Source organism: Rhamphochromis sp. 'chilingali' (genome assembly GCF_963969265.1).
Source record: "Rhamphochromis sp. 'chilingali' genome assembly, chromosome: 14".
Taxonomy (NCBI): domain Eukaryota; kingdom Metazoa; phylum Chordata; class Actinopteri; order Cichliformes; family Cichlidae; genus Rhamphochromis; species Rhamphochromis sp. 'chilingali'.
The window spans coordinates 7515332-7538759 of NC_137941.1; the positions used below are offsets into that span (position 1 = coordinate 7515332).

The window sequence follows — 23428 nt, forward strand, 5'->3', positions numbered from 1 at the left end:
AAAAAATAAACAAACTTGGATAACAGATAACAAAATAGATTAAATTCAATAAATTAAGTAAAATGAGATAAAAGAAAAAGAAAGTGAAATAAAGGAGCTAGAAAAAAGTAAATTAAAAAAAAACGAATATAGATGTCTTATGCAGATGTGCAGCTCTGTAAACATGCAGGAAGCTGTTGTAATCAGTTTTATCATGTTATGTAATCTCCCCATGCAAAGACGTGCTTTTATCTCAGTTTTTAGAAAGGGCTTAATTCCGGTGCCTGTAACCCCGTCACGTCAAGTCCAGTATCGGGTTATGTTTATCAGAAAAAAGCATGTTTTTGCTGGATTATAAGTTTTAATATTTATGTTTATTGTCCGACTACCAGCTTGTTCCTAGCTTATTATGTTATCTTGTCGAGTGAGGGATAAGTGGGCTGTGTCCCCCGCTCGCACTCACAGCTGGCGCACCAGCGGAGCAAGTCTTTACGCACAAGGCATCATTGGCTGAGAAGCCACGCGTGTCGCAGGGAAGACGACGAACCAGTAAACAGCTTGAAGCAAAGCGGTGAAGTATCGGGCAGTTGGTGTCTGTGCGGAGTCTCAGCTACAGTTTGTCGATCTGCGGACTGATTTGGATCGTTTTTATTTCTGGAGCTGTCCGCGGTGCTGAAACATGAATCAAAGCGCAGGAGCAGTGCAGCACACTCGGAGATACTCAGTGGAGGGAAAGGTAAGCAAAGACTAAGATGGAGCGAATTTCTTTTTCTTCATCTCGTCCATGTTGCCTGATTGAGGATGCATTTGTTACTCATCCCACTGTGGGTTAACTACCAGACTTAGAAACACGCATAGAACTTTTATCTGGAAGTTTGCAGCTGCTTGAATAAGTTACGGTAACTTAAAATCGAGCCACGTGGAGAAAGTTGAAAGTCATTTAAATGACACGGAGACTCTGTGTCACTTGGTGTGATACCTGCAGGCAGAGTTTAGAGATATGATCGGTAGCTGTGTTCCTTTAGTGCAGACACCATGTTGGATAAATGAATTAACCAAAAAGCAGGATAAATGGCTTCTCGGGTGCATCCACTTAATTAAATGATTTATGGGAGTTTAACTATATAGTCAAAGATGTCAGTGCAAGTATTAACGTTTAATGTCGAAGCCTTCAATAGAACTTCCTGATGTGAAACAAGTGAAAGTGACTTTGCTATCAGAATTTTTGGGCTTATTTTTGGGATGCTTCCTAGTAGTATAGAGGTGTTTAGTAAAGATTTTGCTTGTCAGACAGGAGAGGTTGTTGCATAACAGATAACAGAAGTAACTGAAATGTGAAAAAGGTCTCATAGCCAGCAAGTGTGGCCTGAAGGTGGGGCAACCTTCTACATATTATTAAAGTTTATAGGTCAGCTCAAACTTTATCTTTAGGGATGTTTGTGCTCTCAGCATACACGGTTAGATTCTTTTATGCTGCAGGAAAAATAAATACAGGGGGTGATTTGGATATGATATCAAACAAAGAATAAACTGTTCACACAGTGTGCATGAATATGAGCCTCACAATTTTCAAGTTTATTTTACAGCAGTGTTCAACAGTAAAGCAGCTCAAACTGCTTTGAGACATGAAAAAGGATTAAGGCAGCATTTAGAAGCAAAGAGATACACAGAACAAAGTGAGCTGAATAATAGCACAAAAACAGTGCACTAAAAGAAGAACAATGACAAAGAATAGAGCTGAACAAATTAAAGACTCAGACTTGTAGAAGACCTCGCATGTTCTAACAGGTTCTTCTGTTAGGACTGAGCCTCTCTGTTTGAACATGGAGATCATGAAAGGACCCGTTCTGGGGCATTTAAAATGGCCGAGCAGCTCATAATACAACAGGAAACAGAAAATTCTTTTTTAGCCTTAAATCTCCTGTTGTTAAATCAGATTCTTTGTCAGACCACGGGCATGTCTGGCTGCATGCAGGTGACCATGATAGTCCTTATTCTCCATTTCTGAAGGTCTGCTCCAACCAGAACCTGCAGAAGGTGGAGAACTGTTTCATATACCCGTGTTCTAAGCTTACGGACAATGCAGAAACAAACAAGGACTTCCCCTGGCAGACTGTAAAGTGACAGTTCAAATGCAGCGTGAGAGGTATACTGAAGAGACTGTATATATTAAATATTGTTTTATGGTGAAATTGCTAAAGGGAATTATTTGATAATCAGCTTAAGAAAGCATGTGAACCTCCTTTTTCTCCACATGCTTGCACATCCAAACATGACCTCATCCATACTTGCCAGTGACATAATATAAATTTGTGGGAAACCATCCACACCACCCGTGCAGGATATGTCAAAGGTCATTGGGATATGCTGAGCTGTAAAGCAGTCCTGTGTCAGGATATTAAATGTTGAACAAATTGAAAGTGTGACGCATTTATAGCCAGTAGATCAATGTCATTAGCTCCTTATGTTCTATATATAGAAGCAGTGAGTCGAGTCAATTCAGAGACATCACCCTGGAAGTGTTTGACTGACAGATTAATGAACAAATGGACCAACTAAGTGAAGTTTCTATTTCTAGACTCACACTACTAGTGTGGCTGAAAATGTAGAGTTCTCTCTGAGGAGCAGAAATTAATTTCACTCACCTTGGCTATATGTTACAGTCTCTGCTTGTCTCATTACATCCAGCATTCAGTGGCCATTAAAACCAGCTGCAAAGAAAATGGAAATTGAGGACAATTGTGACACTGCCCCCCCTTGGGCTTTGGTGGAGAAATAAATGTGCATGCATTGCCCGGGGCTATTGCTCATGGTTGTTCATTTTCTTGCCTCCTTTGGTCCAGGCTATTAAATTGTATGTGAGCTGTACATTTGAGACAGAGTTATCCTAAAGATAGGTTCTGAACATCCTGAACATTACATGGATTTAGTTTTGTTTACTTGTTTTTACTATTTCCCTGCAAAAAAACCTCTCTTTAAAAAGTCCCCAATCATGTGTAGGGATTCAAATTTCTTCCAGGAAGTTGGAGTGGGGGATTGAGAAGAGATGAAGGGTTTTTGGAAAACAGATTCTGAGTGTGAGTCTCTGAGTCTCTAACTCAAAAGTGCTGCGATTACTTGTTGAGTGCCTTTAACCCACGACTGCCAGGATGCACCAATCACTGTCTTTTTGCTTAATGGAGATTTTGTTACTAAGAGTTTCCCAGAAAAATAACTTAAAGATTGATTTTCCAGCAAAGAAAGGAAACATCATGTGACTATGTAAGCTGTAACTTATTGGAAAGTGTTCTTTTTTTACCACTTGTTGGATCAAGTGTTCATACACAGATTAGTTGTGTCTGCTCATATGTTACATTTGGATTACTCAAAATGTCTCATACTGACTTGTGATGGCAATGCAAATCAGTACAGAAATGGGCAAAAATGAAAGGTTTGGGGGATCAAAGTATATAGATAAAGAATGATTCATTCACTCAGTGTTAATAAGTCCATACTTTTCCTCATATACCCCTCAGTGGCTTGATCCTTTTACTTTGGAAAGATGACTTTTTAACAGCTAGATATGGTTCTTTAGTTTCAGCACTCACTAGAATATATTTACCAGACTGGATTTTATGATTTGTGTTGGAATTTTAGGAATCAGCACAGCAACCATTTTGTGACTCAGCATGTCAGTACTTGTTTATCAAGGACAGTGTTGTGTCCATAACTAAAATTGCTGAATATATTGCATGGTTTAGTATTTATTTTTGACTGAATTTTACATGTTCCAACATGTACATTTTTCATTAGCCAGGTGTAACAAAAGATAAAGCGTTTACCAGACTGATGATCCCTAGTGGACTACCCATATACTTGAGGCAAGATTCACAGCTAAGAAAGAGCTTCCTAAGTGTTACGTATCCGTCTTTATCCCAGCTTTAGTCTTGAAGTGTATGATCACACACTTTTTTTGTGAACTGCAGATTGCCATTGTCTTACTTTGTTTGGATTCCCTCGCAGGCATGTTGTTATCAAAAGAAATATGTCACCAGGATATAAAAGTGCTCTGGGGCTGGACTCCATCTGCTGTGGGGAACGATGCAGATAAAAGGCACATGCTGCATTTTGGAACAGTGGGTGTTTGCCTTATGCTCACAGCATGATTTGTTAGGGTTTGGCTTAACTTTTTTGTATTGTTTTTATTACATTTTTGTCTGTTTTATCTCTCTTTACTGTGATTATCTAGATTAGGAAACTTACAAATCTATTTACAGGTATTGTTAATGATAAATCTTAAGTGGCTAATATGTGTTGGGTGGATTAGAAAGCATTACCATATCGAAAAAATTAAAGAACCACAAATTATTGGTAAATCTGATCAATTAAAGCTGATTAGTTATTAAAAGATTCAAGTTTCAAGATCTTTTATTTGTCATGTGCATAGTTATACAAGTACATGCAATGAAATGTGTCGTGACACGCTCCTCGACTGTGCAAAAAGAGAGAGAAAACATTATATACAGTAACTAGGTAAATATATACAAAGGGGACATTATGTGTAGTAATTAGTGGAGCGGTCAGGAAGGTGTCTGGATGTGGCCGAGCCATCTTCAAACACCTACAAATTCATTAATCTTTCCTTGTAAACCCAAAAAAGAAAACAATGTGAGGATCTGTCCTCACATTGTCACACTGGATTTGTCCTCCTCCAACAGCTGTTTAAGTGTTTTTGCATTTTGAATAATGTAAACAGGTGAGAACAACATACTGTAAGTGAAGACCCATTTGTGTTTGTTTGTTTGCTAATTTATTTCAAACATGGAAACAATATACAGGTACATTTAGTAAAGAAAATAAGAGAGAAAAAATACTATACAAAAGTCAATACATTTCAATATTGCTACTGCTGATTCATTTACATGTTGAAAGGGAGTGGGAAGAAGTACACCCTTAAGTCTGTGAAGGTTCAAAGTACACCCTTAAGTTATCAGTTAATATTTAGTCAGCTTCCTTACAGATATAATCTGTATAAAATAGTGAACAGATTTCTGATATAATATATATTATATACTATAATATCACATCATGAAATTTTTTAAATAGAGACATTCACTTAATTTCAACAATTTCCCTTTCTTTATAGTTTGAGAAGATCACATTTTATTTATATTAGTTTTTTCTTGTAGTACGTTGTGTTAGGTAATTGATAGATAGATAGTGGCTAAGTAACTTTTAAATTACAGCTTTAGGAACATCACTGTGTCATTCTTTCTCGCACTTCTCTCTGCCAAACAGAGACAGTGAGGTTCAGATGTGTTTTCCTTACTGGACACTCCTTTTGGTTCAGGCAGTGCAGGAGGCAGAACACATGATTCCTGCTCGCTTGTTGTGAATACAGTTACATAACAAATGCAAGCAATTGGACATTACACAGACTTTGTACCATCTGTGAATCTAGCTGAATTATACATTTGGCTTATTGCATGCAGGTATTGTCAACAGGCTGAAATGCAGTTGTGAAAAAGGCTAGCATGTATAAACTGAGCAATTAACTAAGGTTTTATTTAGACCACCATTACCCTGCATGAAATTTTTTTTATCCCTTTTATATTCATTGGAATAAGTTCAAACTAGCTACTGAGTAAGAGCGCCAACATGTCAGCTCATGCCAAGGAAATGCAGAGTGAGCCAGCTGTTCTATCAGTTGTGCCTGCATGATGGTTCACAATGTAAGCAGAGATTTTCTACCGATCTGTTAATCAAACTGAATTTCCTGGACTGTGCTTCATGTTGCAGTGGTACAAGAAGAAAACCTGCAGAATTTGATCCAAATCATTATACTGTGATTGTACTTAAGATACTCTGTGCCCAAGGCTATCTCTTTCTCTCTCTCTCTCTTTCTTTATATCTATCTCACGTATAGACCACTGATAGTCAAATGTCTCTTATCCATCCTTCTCCCAGGCCACATGTTCCAGTTTTTCTGGGAGACAGAGTCTTCTCAGGCAATCTGGTCCTGGGTGAGAGGGCCAGGCAAAGAGTAAGTTCTCATTTGAGAGTGCCCAAGAGCTGCATGGCTCTGTACGTCTGCGGGTTTACCACCCGTGTTATAAAAATTGGGGTCTGGAGCTTTGTGGATTGAGGAGAGGTGGAAGGCTTTTTCAGTCCCATTCCCAGCTGCTTAAACAAAAATTATTTATATTAAAGGTTTTTTGACCCAGCCATTACTTTCTCAATTTTTAGAGAGTAATCACCCAACTTATTCGCCAAGAGAAAATAAATATATAAATAAACTAGCCAAAGCCCTACCCTGCTGTTAAGTATCAGATATAAAATCCATAAAGTCAACAACATCAGAAACATCAGTTTCACAAGGGCAGTGAGCCCTGCCTGTTCCCACATCAGACAGCTGCTGCGAGGATGTTAAATGGGATATTTATTTATTATGTAGGATGCCAATCCAAATCCTACTCATAGAGCTTTAATTTATTTCCTCCAGTGTGGGAAAGGTGAGAAATTCCTGGACAGAGGCTTTGTATGTATGAATAATACAAATACAAACACATCCAAAGAATGAATGACAAGTTCAGCTGAAATACAGCAGACTTCTGGATCCCTCCAATGAAGCATGCAGAGCAACAATGCTTCTTTTAGAGATAGTCTGGTGTGTAATTCAAGGGAAAACCTCTTGGAACATTAGTGCTCACCTGAGAAACACCCAGGCACCAAAGCGAGTCCCCACTGTGGGACAGATGGGCAGAACAGTCGGGCTCTTGTTCACTTACTCCCTGCAGAGAATGTTTCAGGAGAATACATGAACAAGACCTTTTCACCAAAACCAACATATGGAAAGGCATCTCTGACACTGTACCAAGCTCTCTAGGGGTGTTCAGACATTCAGTCAACTGTGAAAACTCTTGAAGCTTTATCAAAGTTGCTCTATGTGCATGCACAACACCAGAAAATCCTCTAAGGGAATACAGAATGGCATTCTTAAACATTTAAGGTGACATGACACTATTAAATTTTATGCAAGAATATTTAAGAGTGGAATTAAAAAGTAAACAGCTTTTTGCAAATGATTGACCGATTTTTTTAACTGCTCAAAACGTTTGAGACAGCAAAGGACTGTAGTTTTACTGATGCGTTATAATATTAGACAAGTTGTTGTGCTTCTTCATTTTCAGAATGTATGGGTGTAGACAGAAAGTCTACAACAGGATTTCAATTGCTATTGAAAGACCGCAGAAATGCAGCTTAGGATGAATCCAGCTGTCAGCTTTGTGTACAACGTTGGCTGCTGTCCACATGATGAAGTCATGAGAAAAAAAAAAACCTTGAAATTGATTCAACTCTTACTCAGCCCCTGCCAGCTGTATTGTTGGCTTGTTGTATGTAAGCTCCTTATATTCCACGAGACTATTGTAATTGGAGAAACAAACAACAAAGACAGGATAAGAAAGTGGGTTTGTCATCAGATGTATGTGAACGTGGTAAGCCCTGTTCAACTTCCATTTCCACCACTTTATTTTTACTGTTCCACAAAAAGACAAACAAAAACGGACTAATTAGAAAGACAATTTTTATAACTTCAATATCACTACTTCAGTATTCACAGAGTATTTTTTATTGAAGTATCAAAGCAGCCTTCATTTTAATATTGCTTGGATCTTCTGGTGTCAGTGCCAGTGAAAAAGTTGTAATTGGTGAAACAGCTGGAGAGCCAATCTGAGTCTTGCTCTGAAAGGAGATGATTGTGATTGCAGTTTCCCAGCAGCTCTCCCTGCTTGGCTCTGTGAGGCGCATGAGGCACAAAGCTAAGAAGACAGGTGGAAGGCAGAAAGGCAATTCTGATAGATTGCATCATTGTCTAGAGGGCAAGGCATGAGTGTTTTTCTCTTTGCATGTTGATTACATGTTATCTGGGTGACATATTACAGCAATTTCCTATCAAGTCTTGGATTAGGTTATATCCTGGGTTAAGATAGGAAGGAAATAACATTTTAACCCAATGTGGTGTTATACATGGACTGTATATAGAAGAGAGATAGATACATCTTAAATGTAAAGTTAATGTGGAAAAGACATGATGGAATAGAAGTCTGCTTTCAAAACATTGAAAGGGTGATGGACAAAGTGCTTACCTCGATGCTCTACAATGGCCGTGTCCATCTCTGTATATACAGTCTATGTTATTATAGAAGCAAGTCCCAGGGTCTGAAATCTTGTTTTATTGTCTCCTCATCTCAGACCACGTCTCATCTAAATGCACAAACTTCAGTTAAAATTAATTATAATAAAACATGCGTGGTAGAAAGCTGCGCTGATTTCATTACCCTCTCTTGTTTCAGAAACTTTCATATGAGCGGCCAAAGTATTAAATTGCTGCTGAAACCTCAGTTAAATTCAGTGATTGGCAGTGTTCATTTATTTGACCGATATCTTTCGCCACCTATTTTGCCAATATACTTTTTTCTGAAGAATAAGATCATAACTAAATTAAAATGAATGCACAGGACAAAAGCGATGAGGAATGTAACTCGGTTCCTGAGAGATGAAGTTGCACAGTCTGGAAATTTATCTTTGTTTTTTTTTTTTAGTAGATGGTGAAACTGTGGAACCTTAAAGTTGATTAGACACTGAATAAGCTTTATGAATTGACTAGTGGGAAAAGCTTCATGGATCCCACATTATTTTTTTTAAATGACACCTTCTATCATTTGTATCTGTATGAGTAGTTACATCTTTTACATTTGCAGATGTGCAGTATTCAGATGGTCCAAAGCTGTGTCGGACTTGAATGAATGAATGAATGACCACATACGCCTTTTGGACACTTTTGACAGTACTAACAAGAAGTACATAAATAATATTTTTTTAGTTTTCATTACGGGACAATTTAACACTAATATGTTAGTGATATAGAGTATGTTTTGTTGATGTCAATCTCAGAGTTACTGTGCTTTCGAAGTATGGGTCTCATCCCATAGAGTGCGTAAAGCTGTTTTCTTTTGGGGTTGGAGAAATGAAACTCTGGAGTGCATGTGAACAGCAATTCAATTTGACTACCATGTGGGAATCTGTTATGAGGCACTTCCACATCTTACACAGTCCACCTTTATCTGTCGATGAGGCTGACTGCAAACTGCCATCGACACAAACATGTTTGCTTTCCCTGCCAGAGTTCAGTTCCACTCTGCTGCCACAGCAATGGCGACAGCTCTTGAAACTGTGACACAAATAAGCTGCCAGGTTTGCATCTAAGATTCATAGACAGTTATTTACAGCGGTTGCAGTTGGTCTTCAGAGTAATATTGGCATCTCAATTTTGACATTCTTTCCCCCTTAATAGGCGTTTGAATTAAATAAATAAAAACCTTCAAAGCTCCAGAGCTTCTATATCCATTTTCTTCTGCTCTTTTAAGAGAGGCAGTGAGGCATGTAGCCTAATTGAACGCTTTGCAGTTGCCCCCTCTGGAAATCCTGGAGGCCAAACTCAGCAATCAGGCAACCATTCAGCAAGGGACGACACCTCTTCCCGTCAATCATAAGACAGGACACAGTTTGGTACAATGCTTTGATTTTGTGTTCAAATGGAGTAGAAAACTGTTTCGGCCCAAAATAAAAGCATGCTGAAAGTCGATGCCATAAAATGTAGTGTTCATAAATAGCTGTCATCCAATACTTAGAGGTGAATTGGATTTATAAAATGCTAAAGCTGCTAATGGGCAAGAGTATTAATACAGACAGGAGTGCAGCAGAAGAGGGCCCTCTTTTTGTGTCTGGATTTCTGCTTCAGTAACAGCAAAACTGGTAACAAAGACACTGAAAATGTGACTGGACCGTCCCTGCAGGAGTCTAAAATCTAATAAAATCTAGTGACCCTAGATCTAGTGTCATTCTTGAATGGAGGGCAGGTTTGGACATATTGATTACAAGACAGAAAGCAAGGAGCCAATAAGGCAGTCAATGAGCAGATCAGTGTGATTAGGTTTCTCTGAGTACTGTTTGATGAAAGGCTGACCTGGAGGCAGCGCGTTGATAAAGGGCAAGTGTGAAAAGGTCAACAGTCTCTTAAGATGCCTGGCAGTATGAGACCAGGGAGCAACTGTAGCAACATTGTTAAATGTACAACAGACCGTCATGGGAGTTTAGAAAAGGTCAGGGTATCAGTTTTGTGGTGAAATGACACACAAAGGGCAAAACAAAGTGGTAACATGCACATTGAAGTGTTGCTCAACATAATTTAGTGCGTTCCTCCCTGCAGGTGCTCATCCTGATTTCTTCCTCAGTTATTTCTGTATATTTAATTAATGATTGCATTGCGAATAACCAGAAGGTAATGATGATGCTGATATACAGCAGAGACTATACAAAAGATTGATAAAGCTTCTGGGTCTGTAAAGTGGAGCTCAAGTGGCTGGATGTGGGGCGATCGTGGCTCAAGAGTTGGGCGTTCGTCTTGTAATCGAGCCCCGGCTCCGACAGTCTCGGTCGTTGTGTTCTTGGGCAAGACACTTCACCCGTTGCCTACTGGTGGTGGTCAGAGGGCCCGGTGGCGCCAGTGTCCGGCAGCCTCGCCTCTGTCAGGGCGGCTGTGGCTACACTGTAGCTTGCCATCACCAGTGTGTGAATGTGTGTGTGAATGGGTGGATGATTGTGTAAAGTACTTTGGGGTCCTTAGGACCAAGTAAAGCACTATACAAATACAGACCATCTTTCTAATGGCCAGCAGGGGGCAATGTCTCTGGTTTCCAAGAGGTTCAGTTGTATATAGGTCGGCCCTCAACTCACTTGATCGATGACTTCAGGAAACACTGTCTTGATGAATTTATAGGTTTATTTGCAATTTGCATAATGTTTGTGGCCCCTGTTCAAGTCTGAAGAGAAATGCAGGGTATGTTGTGAGTTTTTGACTGAAAGGTTGCTGACATTACTATATGGTTGTGCAATATCCTTCAGTTTTTCAGTCAGATCCATCCTTTTCTCGTGACATGTGACACTGAGACTTGTGGTGACTGAGTGTATATTTTGCATGCAGTCTATGTGGTGAGGAAATCACTTACAATCACTACAAATAACAGATGAATTCAGAAAGTAGGGCACAGATACTGGGACATTAGCCAACCCAAGAAGGTGTCTTTATAATGTCATGAAAATTTTTGGTTTGATCATAAACCAGAAGGAAGAGGCAGATATTATCTGTTTAAAGATTCCACAGCATGTCTCTATCCTGTCTTCTTTCTCTCACCCCAACCAGTCGCAGCAGATGGTCGCCCCTCCCTATGCCTGGTTCTGCCGGAGGTTTCTTCCTGTTAAAAGGGAGTTTTTCCTTCCTACTGTCGCCAAAGTGCTTGCTCATCGGGGGTCATATGATTGTGGGCTTTTCTCTGTATCTATTATTGTACGATTTACTGTACAATATAAAGCGCCTTGAGGCGACTGTTGTTGTGATTTGGCGCTATATAAATAAAATTGAATTGAATTAAAGGTTTGGCAACCTAAAGATTGTACATGTGCCTACTGTGTTCACTGTGCTGCTGGTATGTAGAAGCCACAGAGAGAAATGGAATGAACAAGGTCATAAATTTATAAATATATGAATAAATGTATTCAGCTAGCTACTGGTTGAATGAAACTGATTAGCATGTCTTAAAATGTCAGTTGCATAATGTTAAATGTAGTTATATAACACTTATTGAACCGTCATTGAGCCATACCACTTTCAGTTTTAAATGTTTCATTTGAATTGACACGAAGTATAAAAGCGTCTATACAATAGGATTTATAGGAAGTGGGAAGTAGTCTTGGACTTCTAGATTGCTGTGATATTGTTCACATTCTGTTGGACTTAACAGACTCCATAACCACACACGTTTTCTTTTGGAACCTTTTTTTGGTGGTCTGAACTAGGTATGGACCTTTAAACTGGATTGTGATCCTATCAGCTTTCATTTTCAGATATTAATCAACCAAAACCAGAACATTTGCACCAGTTAACCAGTTGGTCTTTGGCCAGCATCAAACAGATCAACCATTCGTGTGGCCAATGAATAAATACAAAATCTTTGTCCACTCTTTCTCTGTATGTTCTCTAGCAAACTGTAGTGTTTCATTGTTTTTGGCCAGCAAAGACTTTCCTGGAACACTTCCTATGCAGGTCAAATTGGTGCAGCCTCTTACTGATTGTAGACACATGTACTTTGACCCTGCAGATGCTGTGATAAAATTTAGGAGCTCTTTGTTTTGCATCAGACAGTTTGCTTTGCTACTCTGTTGCTGGGCCAGAATATCCTGGAAGAATTTCTCAATTTCCTTGCCAGACTCATAGCAATCCAGGCACTTTTATTTTCTAAAGGTCTTATAAAGCTTTTTGCTATTGGAGTGCATGTTGCTATCATACAAAAAGGACATGAGACCTGGGATATCAGGTTTCAGAAGGTTAAATAAGAAAGATTGCACCTGTCAATCATTTTCAGCCATATAATTTATTAGAACATTATAAACCTTTAGGATGTGGCAAATGTAGAGCTATACATACTTTTCCATTTTACTGGTTTTTTTGTAACTTAAATTATGAAAGTATACATTTTTTTTAAGTATACTGTAGAGATAAAGCTGAATATTTAACTAAAGGCAAACTTTTATTGAGACAAAGTTCAACAAAACCAGAATACAAAGATGATAAAGAGAACAGAAACCACACAGAGGCAAAGCAAGGCAGAAACAAAAGAGAGGAGCATAGCAGACACTTTGACAAATGGAAGGCAGGACTATTTATACATGATGGACTGGCTAAAGGATGACAAACAAGATGGTATAAATATGTTTGTGAAAGTAATTTGGAGGTGAAAGGAATGATGGCAGGTTAAACAGACACGAAGGAGGAAAGAAAAATTATAGCAGCAACAACAACAAAAAGAAATAAGAAAAACATCTACCAAAGCAAAACAGGAAGTGAACAAACAGCCAATGCTGAAACAAGAAATGAAAAAAGCAAAACAAATGGTCAACAGTATTATGACCAGTGTTGGTCAAGTTACTTGAAAAAAGTAATCAGTAACCAATTACTGATTATTTCCCCCAAAAAGTAATCCTGTTACTTTACTGATTACTTATTTTCAAAAGTAATACGTTACTTAGTTACTAAGTTACTTTTTAAAAACCTGAATAGGTGATAAAGCGATAGATCTTTCAGCCCAATTCTACTTTTTCTGCATAATCCATCATACAAAATGTAATCAAATGGAAAAGTCTCTTTTTTTTTTAAACTTGTTTTATTAGTTTTAATCTTTTAACTTTATGCATCAAGCAAAAGGTAAATTATATGCACCATTCTCTGACTTGGAGAAATTAGTTTAACATTTAAACCTATTTTCTACACATTCCAGCACATAAAATAAAATATTTTTTGTGTTTACACTCAGTCTTTCAAATAGATGCAAGTAAAACACAGCAGAAAATAAATAAAATCAAAGACTAGCGGTCCTCTTGCTCTATTTTCACCTGTAAAGCAGGAGTGGGGTAGGCGGAGGTGTGCTCTGGTGCAGGTGTGCCGCAGCGGTCAGTTGAAGAATCCGCGAGTTTCTGTGAATTTCCCATTACGTCGTTGCGCACTCGGTGCTTGTTTAAGGGTTTTTTTCGCTGTAAAAACAAGTTTTCTTCCCACGCACAGCGGACACTAATGTTTTTGTCACTTTTTATGGAATCAAACTCAAAATAAGGTCAGTACTTCCACGCTTTAAACGCTGCACGCTCATACTCTCTCCCATTGTTGATCTGCACACAGTTGTTGTCACGAACGTCGCACTGGCTTACGTCACTGTCATGAGACATTCTGGCAAAAAAAATCACGGTTTTAGTAATGCAGTAACGCAGCGTTCCTACGGGAAAGTAACGGTAATCTAATTACTGTTTTTGCAATAGTAATCCCTTACTTTACTCGTTACTTGAAAAAAGTAATCAGATTACAGTAACACGTTTCTGCCCATCTCTGGTTACGACACATTCTATCACTTTTATGTATTTGTTTACTTTTAGGAAATTGGGCCACTCTGAATGACCTCATTCCAAACCTTAGAATATAATTAGAAATGATAATAAAATGCTTAAAAACATCAATGTTCCTTTTATCAGGTAAATCATCAGCTAGAGAATAATAATTTGTTGCTGATGATGACCTTTAATATTTGCAGAAGAGAAAGAAAATAAAAAAAAGGTTAATGAACAGGTAAGCCGATCTGAAAATGCTCTCTCATGCTCTCTTGTCAAAGCAGTGAAGGCTGGAGTGCCATTAATTGTGAGCCCCTTAAAATTATTTATTTTCAGGAGTGATGCATTGTTACACAAACAGCATCCTATAGAAAACAACTAACTTTCTAAACTAGGTCACACCAACTCTTCCCCCCCAAACAAATTAATTGTTTTGAGCTGTCATTAAATTTTGTGCTATGCAGATTCAAACTGCAATTATGATAATTTGTTTCCTTTCAAAATTCCTGAAATGTCAGGTCTTTTAAACAGTCCATGGTGTAATTACACCGAAGCATTTGAATATCTGAAGGTGAGGATGTATAATTCCTGACAATGTGGATGAGACTCGGTGCACTGAATGGAAAACATGCAGGTCTCCTCTACGTGCTGTTAGACAGGAAGAGGTTTTCGATGATCACAAAAAAATATCAGAAAAAGATTTACTTTGTGTTTCACCATAGTAAAATGTGTCTTCTCCATTTAATTATTTTTGTCCTGCATGTCTTTCACCTCTCCATAAATAGTCGCTGTTAATGAGCTTAACAGTGTAGGGAGACAAATGCCAATACTTAAAACGTGGTAAAAGAAAGTACTGACATGTTTGAGAGCAACGGATGGCAAGAGAGTAAGAAGAAATGTAAAAAAGTTGTCAAAGGGAGAAATGTAGAGGATGCCATGGCTGTATCAAAATAGAACAAAGCTGTGTCTGCAAGCGGTGAATTTCATCCAGACTTAGAGTGCGGGGAGGGAGCAGAGCTGCAGAGGCAGAGAGTGGGCCGACTCCAGATTTCACTCAGGGGACAGGATCTCACTCTGGGGAGCCAAGCTACTGAGGCACATGTCTCAGTCCTGATGTATAGATGTGTTTCCCTCATCGTTTGCAGACTCTGAATGGACAAACTGGATTATTATTTACAAAGTGTTCAGTGTGAATCTGGGTCAGGGGGGGAGTGGTGCCAGCAGCAGCAGGGTGATTTGTTAAGGAGGAAGCACGGACTGTGAAATAAGTTAAGTTAGATAGACCCATTCATGGTTATGATATTTTGATAACTTCATGGGCAAAACACAAATTGAGCTACAGTATATAACTGAAACCTTTCAGATTCAATCCCATCTGTATGAGGTATTTCATATATTGCACTACCTGCTATTGCATAGTATGAACACAAAGCGAAATAAAGTAAAAGGATAAAAATCATACAAGCTAAAAACACCTCAATTTCTCAAATGTTTTTTTTTTTACTTTTCATTTTCCACACTAATTGCTTCCACTGTTCAGCTAAAATCAGATCATTGGGGGGTTTATAAAAGATGTATGGAGCCACCGTTTCATCACCTGTTGGTTTCAAAGCCTCGAAGTTGGCATTTTAGCTGCTGCCATGTCAGGAGGAAAATGTGGAGTAACCGACTCGTGCATGTTAATTAGTGGTAAGGAACAGACTAATGAAATAACAGAATTTCACTCAACAAAACTGAAGCACAGACTTCTTGAACCATCTGTATCACACAGTAAGTCACCTTATTTGTCAGGAGATTAAAAATTTCTTCTTGCTTCTTATTCAAGGAATCAGCAAAACTGATGGATCTGCTTGTTCAGTTGGGCATAGTTTTATATCTCGTCCCTGTCTCGAAATAAACTTGATAACCAATACACTATCACCTTCTCACTCTTATTTTGTTAGTCAGTAGCCGCTAACCAGCCAGCAGAGGCAGATGTGTATTCACACACAGGTGGACTTACAAGGACGTGCATAACGAATGCTGTTTGATCCATCTTCATTCTGTGTACAGTGGAAGTACACTGAATTAATCCCACAGTCAATGCCTTCTTGAACAGTAGTTTTGTTACCTTGGTGGGTTTAGCAATATTAAGGTCCTGAAGTGATGCTGTGTGAAGTCTCATCTCATAACTATTCAAGAGTGTAACTAAAGCAGGTAATGAATCATTATGAACTTATTAGGAACACCAGATGGTGCCTAAACCCCTTGACTGGGAGCAAATGGAAATTACTTTTCAAATGTGTATTTTTAGCATCAAACTGGCCATTCTGCAGCTTTGAGATCTTTCTTTTCACCAATCCTACCAATTAAGCACACTTCCTGGATAAAAGGGGCGTGAAACTAAATCCATTATATGAGCACTGAGGTGATTTGGACCCAGTGTGATGCTGAGCCAAAAACCATCACACTACCGCACCTCCTGGCATGAGTAATGTCCCATTTAACAGTTTGCATTTATCACATCAAGAAAAGTTCAGCATTGGTTAGCATGACTCATTTCAGACTTGAAAAGATGCAACAATTAAATGATGGAAAAGATGGAAAAATAAATAAAAATATGCATAAACTATTTCAGTAAGGCGTTGTGCATATATTTGCCTCCAGAACAACTTCAACTATTTTCAGCTCAGACCAGTTATTTACCTTTTATTTCCTAAGAATACATACAGTGGGACAAAATATATTAATGGAATGCATTTCTAAACTTGTGACAATATGTGATTGTGTTTATCACACAAGGTCACGAGGATGATATCGCTAGTTTAAACATGATGCTCCTTTTATAAATTACAGTCCCATTAGAGTCAAAAACTAGAAAGTTCTGGAAAGACAGATCTACGTCTAGATGTTGTAGCTGTGTATTGTCACCAGGGGGCAGTTTCAACAACTATGTTTGTGCTGATATTTATCTTTTAGCCTAGTTCTTCTTTCTGATAAATACAGTTAACCCCTTTCTGTTCAAGTCTTCAGTATTCTGCCTAAAGATAGCGTCATCACCACTGAGCTACGTGCTGCTGGCTGCATGCAAGTGAGTCTCTGTTGCCCCTGTGTACACTAAATTTTTACAATCCTTCTGTCTATATAAAGAGCTGGCTCTTAGTAAGTTGCCACTGACACTAACCTTAACAATAACACTGTCCAGTTTCTTGATGGTTAGACATGGCTGGTTCCATAATTATTTTAGTTTATATTTCTAGTCTAGATTTTTCTTGTCAGAAAATGGAAAATAACTTTGTAGCTCTGCTGTATAATTTATTTTATCTGTCAGTAACTGACTGCTTCAAAAGCTTCACACAGCTGTACTATACTTGTGTCTGCAGATTATATTTTCTGCCTTTACATTTCAGCAGGCTGAGCACTACTTTGCTGCAACAAAAAGAAATGAGACACAGATACTTGTGTATGTTGCACACATAAACCCATGTGCGCTTAATCTGTTTTTGGATACCTGTCAATTACGATTACACCTAATAAGATATGGCTGCTTCCTTATCTTCCCAGTTGTTCACAGAAGGAGTGATTTGAATAAGTCAGCCACTGGAACGGAGGCGCTTCCTCTCCTCTCAAATAGCAATTGTCATCCCATGAAAGGTTTTCCAGAACACAGCTGTTGTTTTCAGCCTCTGGGAAAAAAAAGTGGATGGCTTCTATAGTAACTCAGAAATGGGACGGCTTGTTGTTGGAGAAAATGCCTGTGAAATGTGCTAAGGAAACAAAAAAGCCCAGAAACCAAATGGGAAAAAAGGGAAGAGGAAAGTGAGTGAGTGAAAAAGATTAGCCTCAGCCTTCTCTCCTGGTGGCGTTTTAAAATTTTATTCTTGGTGGCTCCCTTGGGAGTGCACGTACAAAATGCTTTTACCACTGAAAGGCTTCTTTAACTTAAAAGAATCTGAAGAAGAAACACTGAAAATAAACCGCCTCTGTGAAGCTAAATGTTCTGTACACTGATGCAGTCTCAATGTGTTCAGTTTGAGAACCTGATGTTAATGGCCATTATTTCTCTTAGACTCTCTTAGACTCTCTCTTGTGACAATTTGATTAGAAATTAAATTGCCACAATTTTGCATGACTGTGCATGAACAGAACGTCATACCAAGTGCATTTAAACTGTTTGAGTGTGACAGGACTGTAAGTTATTCATTCAAGTGCAGCCTGCTTTATACTATGATCAAAAATGTGACGTAAGCAAACACTTTATGTAACAGATATCAAATGATGGAATGATAATATAAAGGCAAAATAAAACACCAGACATGATGAGCTATGATTAAAACAAGTTAAAGGCCTTAAATGGCACCTATGTTTTCCCCTATTTTCTTTAACTTTGTTTTGTGAGGGGCTTTTAAGGGGAGTCGATACAAGAGTCTACACTGTATGAACTGAGGGGCTCGACCAAGGCCCAGCTATAAGACAGATAAAGACTATTTTGAACTGAATTTCCAAAATTAAAAATATGGAGCTGGAAAGGAAGATGGTAGTTTTTTCTTAAGGGAAATAACACGAATAAGAACAGTAACCACAAAAAATATTTATCTGAGTTGTCAATCAAAACCCTTCAGAGATATATTAAATAAAATACTAGATCCATGGGTAAAAGTTATAAAAGAAAAATCTGTGAAGTTAATAAAAAACATAAAAAAAATAACAAAAATGTATAAATGGGTATAAGAGCTTCATGTGGGTAAGAGAAGATGGAATATTTTTTTTATTGGGATCAGGATTTTTACAGTTATAATTTAGAGAAAATAAAATGGGGTGTTTATGATTAGATTTGAATGATTGTCTGCCTGCTTCTCAGTGACCTTAAACTATAAACTGTCCTCACTCAGGCTGGAGAGGACACTCCAGCACATCCTGATGCTCGTGTTGCTATTGGTCCAGGTCAACTTTTTCCACCAGAGTTGTTCACCTTCTTCAGCTGTGTGCACTTTCCTGCAGATATTCTCTCACCTATGTTGAGCTTAAGCCCTTATTTTCCTTATCACAACACACACACACACACACACACACACACACACACACACACACACACACACACACACACACACACACACACACACACACACACACACACACACACACACACCTTCTCATAAATAATATTGATTACATTCAAGGCTTGTTAGCAGCTCTGTACCGCTTCACTCACCTTTCGCGTTCTCCGTTCAGTATCTACCATTTTGTCCTTCGCTGCACCTTCATTTAGACACTCTCAATCTGTGCAGCTTCTCCGTATCTCTATCTGATTACACTCTGGTGTACAGGCTTGCTGTGTGCACCCAATGTCAGAGCGTCACACCTTTTGCATATTATCATCTGCGTCCTTTGTTTCAATGTCCTGCAGAGTCTAATCTTGGTGGCGGTCATCCAGCCTTCTGGTAAAAGACAAGATCTGAGGTGAAGGTGAGGAAGGAGCAGGAGAAGAAGCTATTTAACGTGCTGCAGCTCTGCCTCATTATGCTAATCCTCCTTAAAAGAACCTCTGTTTCTGTGCTACATCATCCTTTGTCATGATAGAAACTGAAGGACAAATCATACAAAACGCCTCTGCTGCCACAGCTCAACTAAATCATTTTTTTGAGTCAAAGACATTTCATTTTGGATATTTTTTTCACATTTTCTTTATGAAGATAATGTGGGAAAAAAAACCTAGTAAGATGCATTTGAATTGGTTGGTTTGTAGACACAGGTCAGTGGAGCAGTCACAGCCTATCTTTGCTTGAGGGAGTGTTACAACAACCAATTTTGAACCTCTCTCAATGTGGGATGCACAAACATGACTAAAGTTGCCACCACAGCTCTACACATTGTTCATCTTCCACTTATATAGCCCCAAATCGTGTTAAGATAACTCAACATGGCCACAGATATGATAAGAAGACCCTTTAGAAAAGACTGTGTGTATAAAAATGAGTGGCCTGCAGCTTCAATTTCCACCATATCATTAAATGGCTTAACGATATAACAGAAATACCATCTGGTCCAGATTCAAAACCAGACGTTTAACATGGAAAGCAGCCCAAGCTTGACAACAGTGGTGCAATAGAAACGGTTTAATTAAAAAGTTTTCAATTTACAATTGTCAATTTTGACCCAGAACCACACAAAACATGTCCATGACATGTTTCATGTCCATCACATGGACATGAAACATGTCATGTGTTCTGTGGTTTAATTTCAAGCTGCAGTTGACCTCCACGTCCAGGTTCCCCACAGATCAGCATAAAACATGGATGTAGCCACTACGATGTCACTAACCAGCTTGGCTTTCTGGTTTGGTCACTTGAATGCTTGTTTTTGAAAACAGAAATTATCTTGTAATTACGGTGGCCGTGAGAGGCCAAACGGACTTCTTTTTGCAGCGTTTTTCTTTTTACAGGTGTTTTTCTTTTTGCAGCATTTTTCCTTTTGCAAGTGTTTTTCTTTTTGCAGGTGCTTTTCTTTTTGCAGCATTTTTTCTTTTTGCAAGTGTTTTCTGAAGTTGCAGTCCGTTTGGCCTCTCAGGGCCACCGTATGTAATCATAAGGATCAAATGCTAGCAAATTTAGCAGCAATATTCATTCATAAACTGTATGGGTACAATGCACAGACATACTTCCTAGTGCTAATTAATGGACTAATTAAGTATTAGAATTGTATTCACCAAAACTGAAGCGCAAACATTTTGTATATGTGATTACGTAGAGCCAACATTTTACTTACATAATACGTTAAAATGTTGAAGCGATCCAGTACAATGGCTCAAGTAGTGATTAAGGTCTAACAGATATTGATCGGCACACCTAGAAATCAATGGATCCAGAAATTTTAATTTAAACATCAAGATGTATTTGTTATTAAAAAAATTAAAATATTAATTTTTTAAATATGGTTTTTAATGCTCTGAAGTTGAGTGTTTTAACATAGGAATACAGATTTTCGAGAGGTTGCCCCTCCGTCTCAGTTCAAACGTCTATTAGCCATTACGTGTCTGATAAAGTAATCAACTTTAGGTCGAATAACACCTGTGAAATTAGTCATTTAAATGTTCAGTTATTCTAAAATCAGCTAAAAAGGATCAGTTCACTTAATAGTGGTAGTTAACATTTTAGTTAGCTTGTGCTAACTGTTGTAACGTCTTGTTTACTGAAAACATCTGTAATGTGCATCTGGTATTCTACAACGAGAGCTTGCATCATTGGCATGCAAATGTTTTTTTTAACCTCTTAACTTCAGAACTTGCTTATATCACTTTGCCTGAGGTGTTTGCTTTGTTATTCAGCAAAACCTTCACCTCATCATTAGCATAAATCCCCCAAGGCAGCATTCCAATTACTTTACTTTCACCAAACTTTTCCACCAAAAACTGAAATTTCCTTAATGTTTGTTGCTGAAAGCAGTGTGTGAAATTCATACAAATCTTCCAATCTTCCCCAGTAAAGCAGAGAGCTCAGAGGTGCTGTTGCTTTAAGAAAAATCAGTATAAAGACAAAGCCATTAGAACGAGTTTCATTGACATTTATAAATCACACGTCCTAGTGATGGAGAGGCCTTTTTTTTTACTCTGAGGATCTATGATGTCATTTGCAGACTGTCACCTAAAAGGGGTGCCGTAGGGCATTTACAGTCAAGGCTGGTTAATAGATCCAGACCTGGTGTGATGGGAATGCTGCTGGTGCTGCTGGACAGATGTACGGTGGGGGCTTCCTGTTAGTCTCCAGTTATGTTAGTATATGCTCATTGAATTAGCCATCTTAAATCAATAGCAGCGACAGGGGAATCAGCCTGAAAGCAATCCAATATTTTTGCACAGGCCATGAGTGATTTGTAGCTTCAATCTCAAACCAAGAGTATGAACACACGTAGGCACGTGCGTGCACACACACACACACACACACACACACACACACACACACACACACACACACACACACACACACACACACACACACACACAAACATTCCATGTTTAAAGTATGAGTACACAGAGATATTATCTCTCTCTTCACTGACATAATAAAACAATGGCAGTGCGCCGTGTTAACATTTACAAATGAATATTTATGAAATTTTAAGCAAACCAAATGTGAACAATGTGTGCACAGTACAAAGAACATGCTGAAAACAAGTCACTAAAAAAACAAATTAATTAAAGACTGACACAAAAACAAATATTAAAAGAAGAATGAAGGAAGGAACTGCTTGTGGCTTCCTTTAGACACTGACACGTTGCTTTTTCTGACTTCTAGTTGTTTTTGAATATTTTTGCCTAATGTTTTTATATCATCGGCTCTGTCTCAGCCTGTTTCCCTGCTTTCCCAGGTTAGGCTTTGTCCATGGCAGGACAGCAGCTAATAAAATAACTTTATTTGAGTTTCAAATCATCCACCCATTTTCTAGTCAAAGGCGCTTGGAAAGAAAAGCGTCTGGACTTCTTTAAGTTGCTTGAAGACGTTTCACCTCTCATCCAAGAAGCTTCTTCAGTTCTAAGGTCAAATGGTGGGGAGTCCCAGATTTAAACCCAGTGGGAGTATCCCCCCAAAGATGTGAGTGGGCATTAAGGCGTCTGGGGAGGGAATTCAAAACTGGATTATAGATGGCAGACAGTTGGTGTTGTAAACCACCGCCTGTTCAAAGATGGTCGCTCACAGTGGACATAGATGGCTTCTTTCACTCCTCTTTCAAACCATCTGTCCTCTCTTTTCAAAATGTGAACATTGGCATCCTTGAAAGAGTGACCTTTATCCTTAAGATGCAGATGGACTGCTGAGTCTTGTCCTGTGGAGGTGGCTCTTCTATGTTGTGCCATGCACTTGTGAAGTGGCTGTTTGGTCTCTCCAATGTAGAGGTCTGGGCATTCCTCGCTGCACTGTACAGCATACACCACATTGTTAAGTCTGTGTTTTGGAGTTTTGTCTTTCGGGTGAACCAGTTTTTGTCTGAGTGTGTTGCTGGGTCTGAAATGCACCGGGATGTCATGCTTGGAGAAAACTCTCCTGAGTTTTTCTGATACACCGGCTACATAGGGGATGACAATGTTGTTGCATCTGTCTTTCTTATCCTCTCTCGCTGGTGTCTGAGCTTCTTTTCTGTGCCTCTTTGCTGACTTTATGAACGCCCATTTAGGATAGCCGCACGTTTTGAGTGCTTCCTTTACATGTGTGTGTTCCTTCTTTTTTCCTTCAGGCTTAGAGGGAACATGTTCTGCCCGGTGGTGTAGAGTCCTAATTACTCCAAGTTTGTGTTCCAGAGGGTGATGGGAGTCAAAGAGGAGGTACTGAGCCATGTGTGTGGCTTCCGGTAAACTCGATGTTTAGTTTGCCATTCTCTTCAATGTGCACAGCACAGTCCAGGAAAGGCAAACAGTTATCCTTTATGTCTTCCTTGGTGAACTTGACATTTTTATCCATTTTCTACTTCAGAGTCAGGTGGCGATCAGTCTGAGCACAGATGT

General features: G+C 38.7%; 1 protein-coding gene across 1 annotated transcript in view; it reads left to right on the plus strand.

Annotated features, from left to right (window-relative positions):
• Positions 1-511: 511 nt before the first annotated feature.
• The window catches only part of LOC308410398 (inactive dipeptidyl peptidase 10-like), a 146828-nt gene continuing 123911 nt past the window's right edge, over positions 512-23428 (plus strand). Inside the window, exon 1 of the mRNA XM_080903703.1 lies at positions 512-715. Within this exon, the coding sequence (XP_080759829.1) occupies positions 659-715 (57 nt within the window). The 5' untranslated portion in view covers positions 512-658. The remainder of the gene's footprint in view (positions 716-23428) is intronic.